At 52.7% G+C, this 14,346-nt stretch overlaps 2 protein-coding genes and 1 long non-coding RNA gene across 10 annotated transcripts in view; 1 reads left to right on the forward strand and 2 right to left on the reverse strand.

Annotated features, from left to right (window-relative positions):
- MAML3 (mastermind like transcriptional coactivator 3) overlaps positions 1-14,346 on the forward strand; it is a 406,685-nt gene that overhangs the window by 383,133 nt on the left and 9,206 nt on the right. For all 6 annotated transcript variants that reach the window (XM_077860960.1, XM_077860959.1, XM_077860962.1 and 3 more), the window contains exon 3: positions 12,303-12,608. In XM_077860960.1, coding sequence (XP_077717086.1) covers positions 12,303-12,608 — 306 coding nt within the window. The remainder of the gene's footprint in view (positions 1-12,302; positions 12,609-14,346) is intronic.
- LOC144291441 (uncharacterized) lies at positions 693-7,109 on the reverse strand. 3 transcript variants are annotated; one of them, XR_013358707.1, is made up of 4 exons: positions 3,603-7,029; positions 2,893-2,972; positions 2,033-2,142; positions 693-1,824 (listed from the first exon to the last, which is right to left on the reverse strand). It is a non-coding gene; the product is annotated as an uncharacterized LOC144291441 (long non-coding RNA). The 3 variants fall into 3 exon arrangements; XR_013358706.1 differs by having other exon boundaries at positions 2,033-2,972; positions 3,603-7,030; XR_013358705.1 differs by having other exon boundaries at positions 2,033-7,109.
- MGST2 (microsomal glutathione S-transferase 2) overlaps positions 11,180-14,346 on the reverse strand; it is a 38,637-nt gene continuing 35,470 nt past the window's right edge. Inside the window, exon 6 of the transcript XR_013358715.1 lies at positions 11,180-12,949. The gene's annotated coding sequence lies outside the window, so the exon portion shown is untranslated. The remainder of the gene's footprint in view (positions 12,950-14,346) is intronic.

Below are 14,346 nucleotides of genomic sequence, written 5' to 3' on the forward strand. Positions count from 1 at the left end.
GGGAGCCATCCCAGAGGGTGAAGCAGAAATGCTGATGCTTTCAGAGGGGATAAGTGGCAAACGATTACGGGCACATACCCCCATCCTAGAAGGCCTGTGCGCTGTTGTCGACATGAGTGGGTTTATTCCTCACTAAAATGGAAGTTTCACAGAAGCTTCGCCATCACGCGAGGGCCTGATTCCACAGTTAGCTATCGGCTGAGTTTTTCTCCTGTGCAAGAGGATATTTTCCTTGATAAGGCTGAGGAGCTGGTCTCGTTATTAAGAACAGAATATGAGCCAAAAATATCAGCCCTCCTTAAAGTTTCGAATTTTCTCATCATTTATTAATATTGGTGCTAAGAAGAGCAAACATTTGTGAGCACTTGCTGTATGCCGGGTGCTGTGGAGTCATGCTACCTGAGTGAAGTCCTGATAACATTGGGTGAAAAGTTTAAGATCTGTAGAGGATGGTTCCTAATTGCTTTCAGATTCCATGAACCAGGATACTACAGGTGGGAGGTGGGAGTCAGGAGCTGTGCTGCCCGCGGCGCGGGTGCAACGGCAGAGAATCCCTGGAGCCCATGTTTCTTCTCAGACTCTTTTTATCCCAGTTTGTCCCCAACTCTGCTCAAGGTTAACAAGAGACCCTGGCCACTTCTACTTCTTTGAGTCACCAGGTGTATTTACGAGACGAAGAAATGTCAATAGGGTCCCAAAAAAACATGATGTTTTTATTTTTAAAGATAGCGTGGTGCTATTACACCATTCACGAGATAAGCATGGGACTGATAAAGAGTAGTAATTCATAATAGACTTAGAGCCACGTGATCTGGTATTTTAAGGGTACAACTTAAGACCATAAAATAGGGACCCCTGGGTGGCTCAGCGGTTGAGCGTCTGCCTTCGGCTCGGGGTGTGACCCTGGGGTCCTGGGATCGAGCCCCGCATCGGGCTCCCTGCACGGAACCTGCTTCTCCCTCTGCCTGTGTCTCTGCCCCCCCCCCCTCTGCGTTTCTCATGAATAAATAAATCTTTAAAAAAAACAACAACATAAAATAGAAGGTATCTTTCAGATCTGTCAGGGTTTCTCAGTGACCCTCCCTAAAACCCCGTGTGCAGAATGTATCTAACAATCTAAACCCGACCACCACTGAGGACGTAAGGTCCAGGGCCTCCCCGCCGCCCAGAAGCCCTCCCTGGCCCTGTGGGAGCCCCTCTTCTAGACTTGCTTCCTCTGAGAACCTGGTTCTCAGCCAAAATCTCTAAATAAGTGATGCACCAACCCAGATTTCGACATGCTGCTCCTTCTTTCCTACTTTCTCATGCCCTCCCCGGAGTCCTGGCCTCCTCCAGTGCCACGACGGCTGGCCTGGCTTCGGCCCTCCGGAGTGCGGCGAGGCCAGCCCCCCCCCCCCCCCGTCGGGGCCTCGGGGTGCTCACACCTGGCTTGCCCGCACACAGGCTCAGCAGTCTGAAAACCTGCCGAACAGGCTGACCGGACAGACCAGACCCTCCCCCTGGCAGCGTCTCCTGGTGCCAGGGGAGCCCGAGCGCCCGAGAACCAAGGGCCGAGCGCACACAGCTTTGTAGAAGTGGCTCTTCGCAGGCAGCCAGCCCCCCTCCAAGGCGGCCCAGCGGACGGGGAGGGCGCCCGCCTCTGTTCACAGCTCGCCCTCACGCTCGGAGCCTTCCTTCCCTTCCTCCCGTCTTGTAGTGCTTGCAGCAGAGAGCTCCATTTGGCAGCGCGGTAGTGCTCTTGTCTATAAATGGAAACGTTGGCCTGTCTCCCAGTATAACACAAGATAGGCCTCTGCATCAGTTATGCAATCTTCGCTGTGATGACTTCATCAGAAAGTGGGGGAGGCAATAAAAGAGAAAGGTACAGTTTGGGGGAACAGTAGCTCAAGAGAAAAACTCTTCACAGCAGCCCCGCTGAAGACAGCTGAGGTTCCTTCCTCCCCCTCTCTATTTTTAAATCCAGGCAGGAAAGGCAGGCAGCAAACATTGGGTAAATAAATAAATAAATAAATAAACAAACAAACAAACAAACCCTCATTCCTGGAGCAGCTGTCAAACTACTTGCAGCCCATGTGTCCTTCGGGCCACTGGGATGGGAGCAGATGCCACGCGGGCCTCTGGGGCTGGGGTCTTCTCGCAGCCCTGTGGAGAAGACAACCTGTGAGGGCAAATGATGGTGGCTTTCCACTCATCTCTCGAGTTCAAGATAGGGCTGGCCCTGGAGAAAAGCCACAGAGAGCAGGGGCGTGCAGCACAGACAGGCTGTTCCCGGTAAATTGGAGCATTCTTGGACCGTGGTCAGTGCCCAGGAGGGCCTTCTGTGGGATGTGGGAGCTCTCTGTGGAAGCCATGAAAAGCTGGCCCAGCTGCTGAGCCTGTAGCTAAACCCAGTTTGTTCATGTTCATGCTATGTCCGGGTCTTGAAAGGAGAGCTGCTGCTCCTTAAGGATGTCTATGCACATGCCACAGCATAAGGTGGGCTCAGGTGGAAATGGCCCCGATCCCAGACACGGCCAGGGCCTCCCTTGAACTCACTACATCCCATCCACGTCCGTCCAGATGAAGTATGCTTAATGGGATGGGGGGCGGGGGGGCTCCTAGTTTAATGAATCCTCTAAATGTTTACCATAGAAGCTGTTTTTAATTTTTGCTACTCTGAGCCCTTCAAGCTAACCATTCAGATCAATCTTTGTACAAAGCTGTGACTCCTTCCATGAGATGAAGCCTTAGAAATGGAACTTCAGGGTATGATGTATTCAATCTTTGATCTCTCTGGGCCTCTACCCTGGAAGCCATTCCCCTCCTGTCTGCCTGGGCCGCTCGGAGCCCTCACCTCTGATAAGCCTTCCATCCCCTCCCCAGGTGGGGTCAGGTGCTTTCAGCACGAGGTACCTGTGCTCTTGTGCCTGCTTGTGGAAGGCCCAGGGACCTGCCTTGTGCTTCCTTCTCTGCCTAGAAATGCCACCAGCTGCCTAGAAATGAGGGGAAGCCTCAGTCTTCATCACAACTCTGGAATCCTTGAAAACAACAGGCCCCCTTTTCTTGTCCTTTTGTTTCTCCTTTTTTCTCTTTTTGGACAATTCAAAGACTTGGTTTTTTAGAGCATGTTTTAAAAAGTAATATTTACTCAAGGTAACATTTTCCTAACAGAAAACCTGACAGGGTATAAAAATAAAAATCACTTATAATTCTTGTCTAACACAATTATTGTGTGAGTACTGTTCTAGAAACTGCTTTTTTGCCCCTCCTCTTCACTATACATTGTAAGCCTTTCTCTGTGTGATTAGGCAGTCTAAGACGGCATGATTGTTATTGGCTGCCTAGTATTCATGGTATGGATGTACCATAATTTATTTAATCAAGCTCCTATTGTTGCACACTAATGAACTTTTAACCAATTTAGAGTTGCTTTGCTGGTAGGATTAATCACAACAAAGGGATCAAAAGGACTCTATAATTTACATCAAAGGCAGAGGAAAAGCATAACTCTCAAAGTTGTGTTTCCACTGGAGGGACCTATGGTGACTGCGTTCAAAGCACTGGTAAGGACAAATGGTATTTTTGTTGTTCTTACCCCCCAAGTAAGACCTTGAAAGCCTGACCTTCCTGTGGTCGGTGCATCCAGTCTTGGCGCTGGACCGCCAACTTTAACCCTTTCTTTCGTCGTCACTGGAGGCTCCTTTCCTGTAGCTGGGAGAAGCCGTCCACTGTAGGGCCATCTTTTTTCCCTCTCTCTTCTCGGGTCATACAGGATACTGGGTCAGGCTAGGATTCATCACGGCCAATGCTGTAGGCAGTTCTGCTCAGCAAACATTTACTCTGCTGCAACTGTGGACCTCGCTCCCTGCTGGATGCTAGAAGACTCCTACAGAACCTCAGGGCCTGGCAGATATATTCCCGTAAGGCTGTCACTTGACCCCAAAACTAACTTGGATGCATTTGGAAGGCTGAAACTTCCTACTCTCTTGTGTCACTTAGAAACAGTGCTACTGTCCTGTATGGAACATAACCATGACCATGGAAAGCAGATTATTGTCGACAGAGGAAAAAGTTGGGGGAAATACAAAAACACATCAAAATATTAACATGGTTGCCTCTGAGCGTTTAAAAATAAATATTGCTTTTTTTTTTTTTTTTTTTTTTGGTTCTTTCTACTTTTATGCACTGTTTCAAATATTTCCCAGGATCAGGGGGAGAATCAGCAACACATGTATTTTTTCAATAGTTAAATGCCGGGGGCGGGGGGGGAAGGGGGGGCGGGGACTCCATTCTGCTCATTGAGAACCTGGGAAGAACATCTCAGTCCTCATCGCTTTAGAGCTAAGCTAGAAACAGAAACCCAGCTCTTTTGTCACCCTGACTTTGTAGGGCTGCATGATCAAGAGGTTAAAACAGTAACAGTAATAATAACAAGCTGTTGGTTGTGCAGTCAGGAGTGCCAGCCTCCGGGCCTGTGCTGGAACTGTGTTCCTACCCAGGCCTGGTGGGTTCCTCCAACGTAAACTGTTCCTTCAAGGTTGAACCAAAAACTTTGCTGAACCCATTTAGCAGGCTTACCGCTGGGCCTCAAGTTACTGCCAGTTCAGTGATAAACGGCCTCAAAACTATATTGGTAAACAGCCTCAAAACTCTATATTGGTAAACGGCCTCAAAACTCTATCGTCCTGGGGACACAACCATCAGAGATCATAAAACAAACCTTTTTATCCAATCGTCTTCAATAATCTGCAGAAACGGGGGAGGGTTTACGTGGGGTGGGCCCCGTTGGGGCTCTGCGGTGAGTTTATTGTAAGCCACTCTCCAGACCCACAGTGAAAAATTGTTCTGGACAAGGACAAAGAGAGTCTGTAAAAGAAGCCACCATCCTGAGACCAAGTTTCTGCCCTGACACTTGATCGACTTCAAAGAGAATTCTAAGGTTTTATTTCATTTTGTTTCTTCCTTCCACTTATGGTTAGATGGTCTAATCTTATGCCCTTTCTTTAAATGTCAAAGTTGATACCACAAAGGCATCCTAATTTTGGGCATCAGGCAACATATAAAAAAATGATGCATATTTTCGTGCTCTTTCAGCTTCGTCCTTTGATCCCTGTAGAGATTCTACCTTTTAATTCTATGCCCATTCCTCTCCCCCCACCCCCCGCCCCCTTCCCACTTCTCTTTACTCCACAGTCCTCTTGGGTGGTCTGCTCAATTTAGACCAGATGCATGTTATGGTCAATGGAAAAGTGAGAATCCCAGAGACACCACCACCAGCTGTGGGTCGTCAGACAAGTTCCTTAACCTCTCAGAGACTTGGGGTTTTTTTAATCAACAAAATGTGTTTAATTATGCAGGTGAAAGCATCCAGTAGCTGCTCTGCAAATGCAGCTTGTCTTCTTCCATTGTTGCTTCTGGTCTTTTCCACGTTTGAAGAACCTTTTCCCACAGAGGGAACTCTCCTCAAATGACAGCTTTCCATAGTTGTATCTTGTATCAGACCAGGAGATGGGTAGTTCGGTGATGTTTATGCTTCCTTCCCTAGCAAGGGACTTTCGGGGGCCTCACCTCTTCCTCCCTCTTGGCTGCTGCTCTGCCCCCACGGCAGACTTGCATGAGTACTACCGACCTTCCAGGAAGAATCATGGCCATGGGCTCCTTTCAGAATGCTTGGGTTTGCACTGCCTGAGCAGCCCTCTGAAAACTGAAGAATTTTGTTCCCAATGCTGAAGAATTTGCAATAAAAACCTAAGCAACTCAGCAGTCTGACTTGCTTTTTGAAAGTGCAAGATTTGCAGTCTAAATCAGGGCCCAGAGAACTCAGATGCCCCAGGTTGCCGTCAGCGCCCATAATAAATTAGGACGACTATTTGCCCCAGTGATTCTCAAACCGTGGGCCATCATAATTACCTGGAGGGCACTTAAACCACTTCTAGAAGTTCTGATTCACTAGGCCCTGAATTCTCAGGTGGAGCCTGTGAACTGATAGTTCTCACAAGCTCCCAGGTGATGCTAAGGCTGCTGATTCTGGAACCCCACTTTCAGAACTTCTGATTGAACTTAGCCCATTATGGTTCCCAAACTGCCCAAACTGGCAGTGGGGGAGGTGTTGGCATCTTCTTAATAACCATTTTCTTTCTGTAACTCTTTCACCTCCAAAGTTTCCACTGGTCAAGGGAAGAGTCTTAAGAATCCGATTTTCATGTGACGAGGTGGGGACCCAAACCGAGAGGTCAGATGGCTTCCCAGATCCTCAGCCAGTTCTGGGCCTCGGGGTGTCAGAGCCAGAGGCCTCCATCAGGCTGCAATGGGTGTGGGGTTCACCCCCTGCTGCCCTCTGACATAAAACCGCTGAGCTCTTTCCCAGCAAGTGGGATGTTCCGCGTGAAACGTTAGCTTCCACCTTTGAAAATACTTCCTTCTTCTGACGCTTAAGTACCTTTGCAGGAGAAAGCCTCCGGATGCTGGTGATTGGTTGGACATAGGAGCCTCTTGGTGTATAGAATGTAGGCAAACTTCCTTTTGGGCTGGAGGGGCTGATTTTTTTTTTTTTTTTTTTAATAACTTGATCCAGGTCAGTGTACGTGAAAGGCATAGACTGGTTTCCTGGGACATCCATTGTACTATTTTGACTTTCTCCTACATGAACAACCCTCCTGTCTCCTCGCCTGCCCTCCGCACCCATTTGCTGCCCGGCCGGGCATGCACGCCCTGGGCGGGGGGGGGGGGGCGGGGGGGAGGTGGTTAGGGACCCGGGAGCGCGCCCTGCGAGGACCCCCGCGCCCCGGGGCACCCGCCCGCGCCCGCCCGGCCTCCTCGGTCTCTTTGTTAGAGACGCCAGCGCCGAGAGGCATCTTCGGGCCTGCCGCCCCTCTCCCGACTTCCTAGAGCCCCCTAAGGACTTGTAAGCATATAGGATAGAGTCAAGAGGCTAAATTACGCCCCAGGGGACTTTTTAAGTAAAATCCTAAATTTCATTTAGGCCGCTCGTAGGCCCGGCGATTGCAAAGACTCGGAGCCGAGGCCGCCCTCCCGCGCGGGCTTTGTGCAGCCTGGGCTGGGGGGGGGGGGGGCTGCAGGTGGAGGCCCTCGCCCCCGCCCTCCCCTCCCGCCCCCGGGCCTCCCCCTCCCCCACCTGCACTCTCCCTCCCCTCGGGCTGCGAGAAAAGTCGGTAATAAGAAACCAGTTCGGTGTCAGTCGGAGGAGGGGGGATCACCCCAGAGATGCACGGCAGTGGAGAGAGAGCTCATTTTGTGTAAAGAGGGCCCCGAGTCACCAGGGAATTCCTGGATTGTCTCAGGCTGTCGTGTGTGATGTCCATCACGCCGTGCGAACACCATCTGCTCGGTATTATGCTCTCAGTTGCCAGGCTACCTGCTGTACGCAGTAACACTTGACTGCCTGGCTCGGCTGCGCAGCGCCGCCCAGACGGGGGGGGGGGGGGGGGGGGGTCCTGATTAAGCCATCGGGGGGGGGGGGGGGGGGGCGGGGCCGCGCCGCGGGACAGTCGGGCAGACACCACCCTCTGCTGGGCCAGCGGGGGAACCGCAGCTGCCGCGCCGGCTCGGCCCGGCGCCCTGCAGCCCGCGCTCCCCTGGCGGGGCACCCGGATCTGCAGGCTTGGGGCCCCCGGAGCCCCCGCACCTGCACCCGGGCCCGCAGCCTTGGAGCCCCGCACCCCCGCCCCGCACAGCGATCTGCAAGCTTGGGGCCCTCCGGAGTCCCCGCACCTGCACCCCGGCCCGCAGCCTTGGGGCGCCCGGAGCCCCCGCACCCCCGCCCCGCACCCCGATCTGCAGGCTTGGGGTCCCCGGAGCCCGCGCACCTGCACCCCAGCCTGCAGACTTGGGGCCCCCGGAGCCCCCGCACCTGCACCCCGGCCTGCAGCCTTGGGGCCCCCGGAGCCCCCGCACCCCTGCCCCGCACCCTGATCTGCAGGCTTGGGGCCCCCGGAGCCCGCGCACCCCCGCCCCGCACCCCGACCCTGCAGCCTTGAGCCCTCCCAGAGCCCCCGCACCCCCGCCCCGCACCCCAACCCAGCAGGCTTGGGGCCTCCCAGAGCCCCCGCACCCCCGCCCCACAGCCTTGGGGCCCTCGGAGCCTCAGCACCCCCGCCCCGCACCCCGACCCTGCAGCCTTGGCGCCCCCAGAGTCCCTGCACCCCCGCCCCCCACCCCGACCCCGCAGCCTTGGGGCCCCCGGAGCCCCCGCCCCCTGGCCCGCAGCCTTGGGCCCCCGAAGCTCCCGCACCCCCGCCCCGCACCCCGGCCCGCAGCCTTGGGCCCCCAGAACCCCCGCACCCCCACCCCGACCCCGCAGCCTTGGGCCCCCGGAGCCCCCACACCCCCACCTCGCACCCCGGCCCACAGCCTTGGGACCCCAGAACCCCCGCACCCCTGCATCGGCACCCCAGCCCCGGAGCCTTGGGCCCCCCCGGAGCCCCTGCACCCCCGCCCCGCACCCGACCCCGCAGCCTTGGCGCCCCCGGAGCCCCCGCACCTCCGCCCCCCACCCCGACCCCGCAGCCTTGGAGCCCCCACACCCCGGCCCACAGCCTGGGGGCCCCAGAGCCCCCGCACCCCCGCCTCGCACCCCGGACCGCAGCCTTGGACCCCGGAACCCCCGAACCCCCGCCCCCACCCCGACCCCGCAGCTTTGGGGCCCCCGGAGCCCCCGCACCCCTGCACCGGCACCCCAGCCCCGGAGCCTTGGGCCCCCCGGAGCCCCCGCACCCCCGCCCCGCACCTGGACCCCGCAGCCTTGGGCCCTCCCGGAGCCCCCGCACCTCGCCCCACTTTCCGACCCCGCAACCTCGAGGCCTCCCGCCCCCCCCCGCCCCGGGTCACCACCAGCAGCCCCGGCCCCGTCACCCCGACACCCCGCTTGCTCTTGAAAACACTTAGGAGAAATACAGCCTCGCTACGCGCAGATTTATAAATAAACAGCTGGCTGCTCTCGGGAGATATTTTTACCACAGCTGTTTTTTGAAGTAGAAAACTGCCTCTTTGGAGGAGGTGGGGCATTTTTGGCTTTTTACATTATTCTTTAACTTTTTTTATTATTATTATTTTTTACACCTCCTGCCTCTCTCCAGCCCTTAGAAAATTGCTAAGATCTCTTCCCTGGAGAAGAAGCTATGTGAAATGGGTCTGTGGGTTTTAACCCTCGCCCCCCTTTTACTGGAGAGTGAGAAGGTTTGGGGAGTTAGGAGGATGGGTGGGGCCAGTAGGATTTGGGGTGGGGGGAGGCTACTGAGTTAAGATTCTTGGTAGATGCAAGGGAGGTGGTTGGGCAGGGGGCGGGCTGGAGAAGGAGCCAGTAATTAAAACTAAAAATACTGCATCATTTGGCTTCCAGGCATTACATTTCTCTGACGAAAGCCCAGCCTGGTTTTCTCTAATTGCACGCGCAGTGTGTGTCCTCCTTAGAAACAAGAGCGGCGGCTTGAAATCCTGAAATGCGACGGGCCATTGCTCATTAAGCCCTGGTAGACTGGAGGTTAAAAGCTGCCATGTAATATGAAACAGCTAATGGCCTGAGCCAGCCCCATTTGTAAGGCGAGTCACTTGCTGCGTGCTTCACACTTTGGAATACACACTTGAGGCCGGGGCTCCGGGTGTCACTCACCCGCTGCTGAGTGCAGCAGAGCTCGTTGGGCAAGTTCTAGAGGCGCATCAACCTAGATTCACAAATGTTTCATATGGAAGGCAAGCCTTTAAACCGTCCATGGCCCTCCTGCCCCTGGGTCTCCAGGTCTTCCGCAAGAAACCCAAAGGCAAAACCTTTGGGAGGGAACCGTTTGGAGAAATGCATGATCCTGGGAAGTAATAACCTAACTGTCTCTTTGGGACATTTTTCCCCCATTGGGGGAAAAGACAGGGCCCAAAAGTGGTTGGATGTATCTACCTCACTACCTCACTTGCCTCTCCCTTTCTTTCCTGGGTGGAGAAAAGGCTAGGAAAGCAACGCGGCCCTACTTACCCCTTCTAGGCATGAGCCCCATCTACCCGGGGCTGCTCACACAGGACAAGAATATCCCAAAGTGCCCAAAGAGAAACAGGGCCAGCCGGGGCCCGCCCAGACTAGCCCTCTCATAAAATGAGCTGAAGCAAACTTTATCTTCCCTTGGGTCTCTCTCTCTTTTTTTTTTTTTTTCCTAACTCTTCCTTATCAAAACTGGAAAATATAAAATACACTGAAATATGTGGTTCAGAGGGGACGGTAGAGGGGAACCTGTAGTCTGTATTTTTGCTGAGCGGTTAACTATTTATACTTCACTGCGAATTTGTTTGTTAAAGTGTTAAGTCAAATTAGCCATTTGTTTCTAAGGGTGGCAAGAAGCAGCTTTATCCCATTAGGAGGAGGGCCAGGGAAATGGGCAACAAGTATTGGGGGGGAAACGGAAGACTCTGAGATATCTTGATGCCTTTGGGGATCAGGCCTAAAGGAAACTTTGTGGTAGCATTAAGGTCTCTGGCAATTTTTTTTTTTTTTTTTTTTTTTTTTTTTAGTATAAGTTCTTTTTCACATAAAGACTTCACAGCTCTCTACCTAATAATTGTCTACTGAGAAAATACCCAAAGACAAAAAGGGTTTTGCAATGACACTTACATTTGAAAAATAGAACACAGTGCACTTATGGGAGGTGGACTATATATTTAGCTAACAAGCAAGTCTTGGGTGGACACTTGGTGCCACGGCCCCACAGTCCGAGACGGGCCTGGGCTGGTGGAAGGGATACTAAATTTAGACTCAAGCTCAGCGTTCCAATTCTGCTCTTTCCGATTCTTCCATTTGCTAAGTGTGACCTGGGCTCCTGCACTAACTATGCAGGACTTCTTGGCCTCTCGTTCCCAGGGGAGGAGGGATAGTGGTTTGTTGTTTGTTTGGTTTCATTTGTGTCGGTGGAGGGAGGGAAGTAGAGCAGCTGGAGATGTAGTTGAGGTATCTGGCACCTGGAAAGAAAAGTAGGAGGGGCTGAGCACCACACAACAGGGGAAGGTATACAAGTCCAGGCTGTGCGGAATCAGATCCGGGGCTGTTGTCTAGGAGAGCCAGAGGTCACGCTCAACAGTATGTTTTTGAGAGGACAGGGCCAGCATGCTTGACTATATGTGAATCAAAAAGGTAGCAAAGCAGAAGTAGGAAAAATATTAAAATCTAGCTTAACTGGATACAAAAATATTTAAATAACTATAGAACTATTCATACTCATTTCTTACTATTTTGGCCTCATGATGGTACCTGTACTATGACCGGTAAGTTCTTGCATGTGTGCCCACTTAATTTGTGCTCATCTCAGACATGAGATCCACTGTGTTCCGATTAATCACTGGCAACTCGAATCAAAGGGGACGTTTCTGCGGGATATTCACACAATACTTGCCATTACCGGGTGTGCTTGGTAGATGAACAAGAAAGGAACTATCTAGAAGCCGAATCGTATGGTCATCTACCAACGCTTCCCATCAGGCTTTTTTTTCCTTAGTCTACCCTGGCTGGCTGTTATAGGCTTCCCCTCTGAGCACGCTCTCCAGGTAGTCACTTAGTCTGTGAGTAGTTCTCTGCCACTTTACTTCCTACTCCTTAAGAACCAATCCTTACAAATTCCCGTCGTTTGATGGAGACAGTTGTAAAATCAGAAGACCCCCATCAACCCCCACATTATAAATTGTCCCAGACATAGGAGGCTCAGTTCTATTTTTAAAGTTGTCGGGAGACTATATAGCTTTGTTCAATAACACACATTTCCAGTTTTCACTGTCAACAACTCCCACTAGCAGGAATTTTTTTTTTTTTTTTTTTTTTTTTTTTTTTTTACGTATAGCAAAGCTCTCAAATGTTGCAATCAATTAGAATTCCATGGAATAGTAGATCTAATGATTAAAAAATTCCAGAATTCTTCTGTGAATGTCTCTCCACTTAGCTAGAAGAAGTCCATTTAGGCCAGGGAGGCAGGAAAGGCTAAGAGGTAAGGCCAGGCTCTCTCGTTCCAGACTTGAGGTGAGCCCACCCTGGGGTCTTGGTCTCTCTCCTTTGGAGGAGTGCAGACTGTTAGCTGGTTGCCCAGTCTTTGTCCCTTAACCAAACAGGCTGGACTTGCTCTCAGATTTCCTGGAGCCATCCTCTTTTACTGTCCTCCTGCGGGCCTCCAGTTCCGCTATGGCAAGGCCAGATTTGAGGATCACTGGGTTGTTTTTGTGGAATGGAGTGTGTGCCTCCTGGAACCTCTCATGTCCACAAGCCAAGACCTCTGCCCCATGCTTCCTTTCATGAAAAGGGTATGAAATCTGTGCCTTCTCTCGTCTTGCTGTCCTCCCAGGAGCAGCACCCAGTTGGACTTCCCCGGACCACAGGCTCCATGCAGTCCTCGGTGCCCCCGGGCTCGGGTGGCATGGTCTCCGGAGCCAGTCCTGCGGGTCCTGGCTTCCTCAGCACCCAGCCCCAGGCTGCCATCATGAAGCAGATGCTCATTGACCAGCGGGCCCAGTTGATGGAGCAGCAGAAGCAACAGTTCCTGCGGGAGCAAAGGCAGCAGCAGCAGCAGCAGCAACAGCAGCAGCAGCAACAGCAGCAACAGCAACAGCAGCAGCAGCAGCAACAGCAGCAGCAGATTCTGGCCGAGCAGGTAACACGATTCATTTATTCATCAAGCATTTATTCAGTGCCTGGTGTCTGCGGGAGAGTTCCAGTTCATGTCCTTTGTCAAAATAGTCACAGTCCAGCATTTCCCACAATCACAGAAGACCCTGCAGAAGGTAGACCTTTCAATTACTTAGGCTTTTTCTTAGAGCGAATGAGTTTGTTCTTAAAAGACAGGCCTTGGCCATCAAGCGAAGGCCCATTTGCCAGAGACATTTCTTCGATTCAAGCCCGACTCCTTTTCTTCTGGTTTCTGGTGCAGGGGTCTGCGCCCATCAGTATGGGGGCTGGGAGGCTGCCTCACATTCTTCATAGACGCTAATATTTCTAGCACGAAGAGAAAAAGAAAATAACTCAGAGAACTTTGCTTCTTGAAGGAAAATGTCAGAAGGAGGGATCGAGGAGAATTCTACAGAATTGGTCATGAACAATGGGACAGGAACAATAGAAGAATAATAGGGCTCACAGAACTACCTGGAAACCTGAACTCAGGGTCACGGAAAGGGTGCAAACTTAAGAAGATTCCCAACAGCTTTAAAACAGCTCAAGAAATCTTTGAGTTAAAGGAAGGCCTAACACAAATAAAGCCTTACCTTCGGCATCTTTGTCCACCCTTGCCATGTAATTCCTCCAGCTTTGGAAGAAAGCCTTCCCTGAGAGCTGCTTCTGTAGGTCTGTGTGTTTTGTTTTTCAAGATGGCCATGCCTGGTTCCCTAGCATCCCGGGGAAGGCCTGAGGCCTTCCACAGGAGATGGCTCGCTGGCTCCCGTGGGGTCTGCACAGGGCAGCTCTCTCTGATGACAGGAGGTGGGTGTGAGGTCGTCATATGAGGCTGAGAGCCCAACAGAGCTCTGTGTGCCAGTTCCCCTCCCAGAACATTCCTAATACAATCCGAATTTTGGAAATTTATCAATACATAAAATACAACACATATGCTATGTACACGTATATACACACAGTATGTGCCCGTATCTGTGTCTCCATCTGCACATGGGATAGTTCGTGGGACGCAGACCCGCCAAGGCCCCTACCAAGAGCTGCAATTCAGAGCAACACCACCAGTCATCCCCCAAGGAGAAAAATCCTACTGCTGAGCCCGGTTCCCGTATGTTCCCTTCTTGACTTTTGTTCCTGAGCAGCTGTGTAATTATCTCCCCTCTACCAAGGTCGGTCAGCCGCCTGGCAGCTCCTGTACAAACAAACCTCTCACCCTCTCACCCTGCATAAGGTGTGTGACAAGGCACCGGGCTCACATGTCTCAGGCAGTGACAAATGGACACTGGGCTTTGGACGGCCTCTCCTCCGCCAATCCAGTGAGGGTCGGGCACGTCTGATGCTCTGAGCCGTGGCCTGTGCCGTGGGTGCCATGACCCAGGGGCAGGTAGGGGACGGGGTAGCCAGGCCAGCTGGGGGGGGGGGGAACTCCGCGAGGGCAGCCAAACCTCAGGGAGCAGGGCGCCCCTCTGAACCAGGATGCAGAGAGGCACAGGGCTCCTTGGAAAAGATCAGGAAGCGGGTGCCATCCCCAGCAGGTTGTGGGCACCAAGCAATGAGGAGGGACTGAGGGCAGAGCAGTGTAACTCAGGACGTGCCCCATCCTTTGCTCGTGTAGGGTTTTGGAAGAACCTCTGACCCTCCCTCCTCATGGGCCAGGTGAGGTTCAATCAGTCCCCAGCCTTTGTCCTGGGACCGGGGTAAGGATCACGTGGACTAAGGCATGCAAG

Source organism: Canis aureus, chromosome 20 (assembly GCF_053574225.1).
Source record: "Canis aureus isolate CA01 chromosome 20, VMU_Caureus_v.1.0, whole genome shotgun sequence".
Classification (NCBI taxonomy): Eukaryota; Metazoa; Chordata; class Mammalia; order Carnivora; family Canidae; genus Canis; species Canis aureus.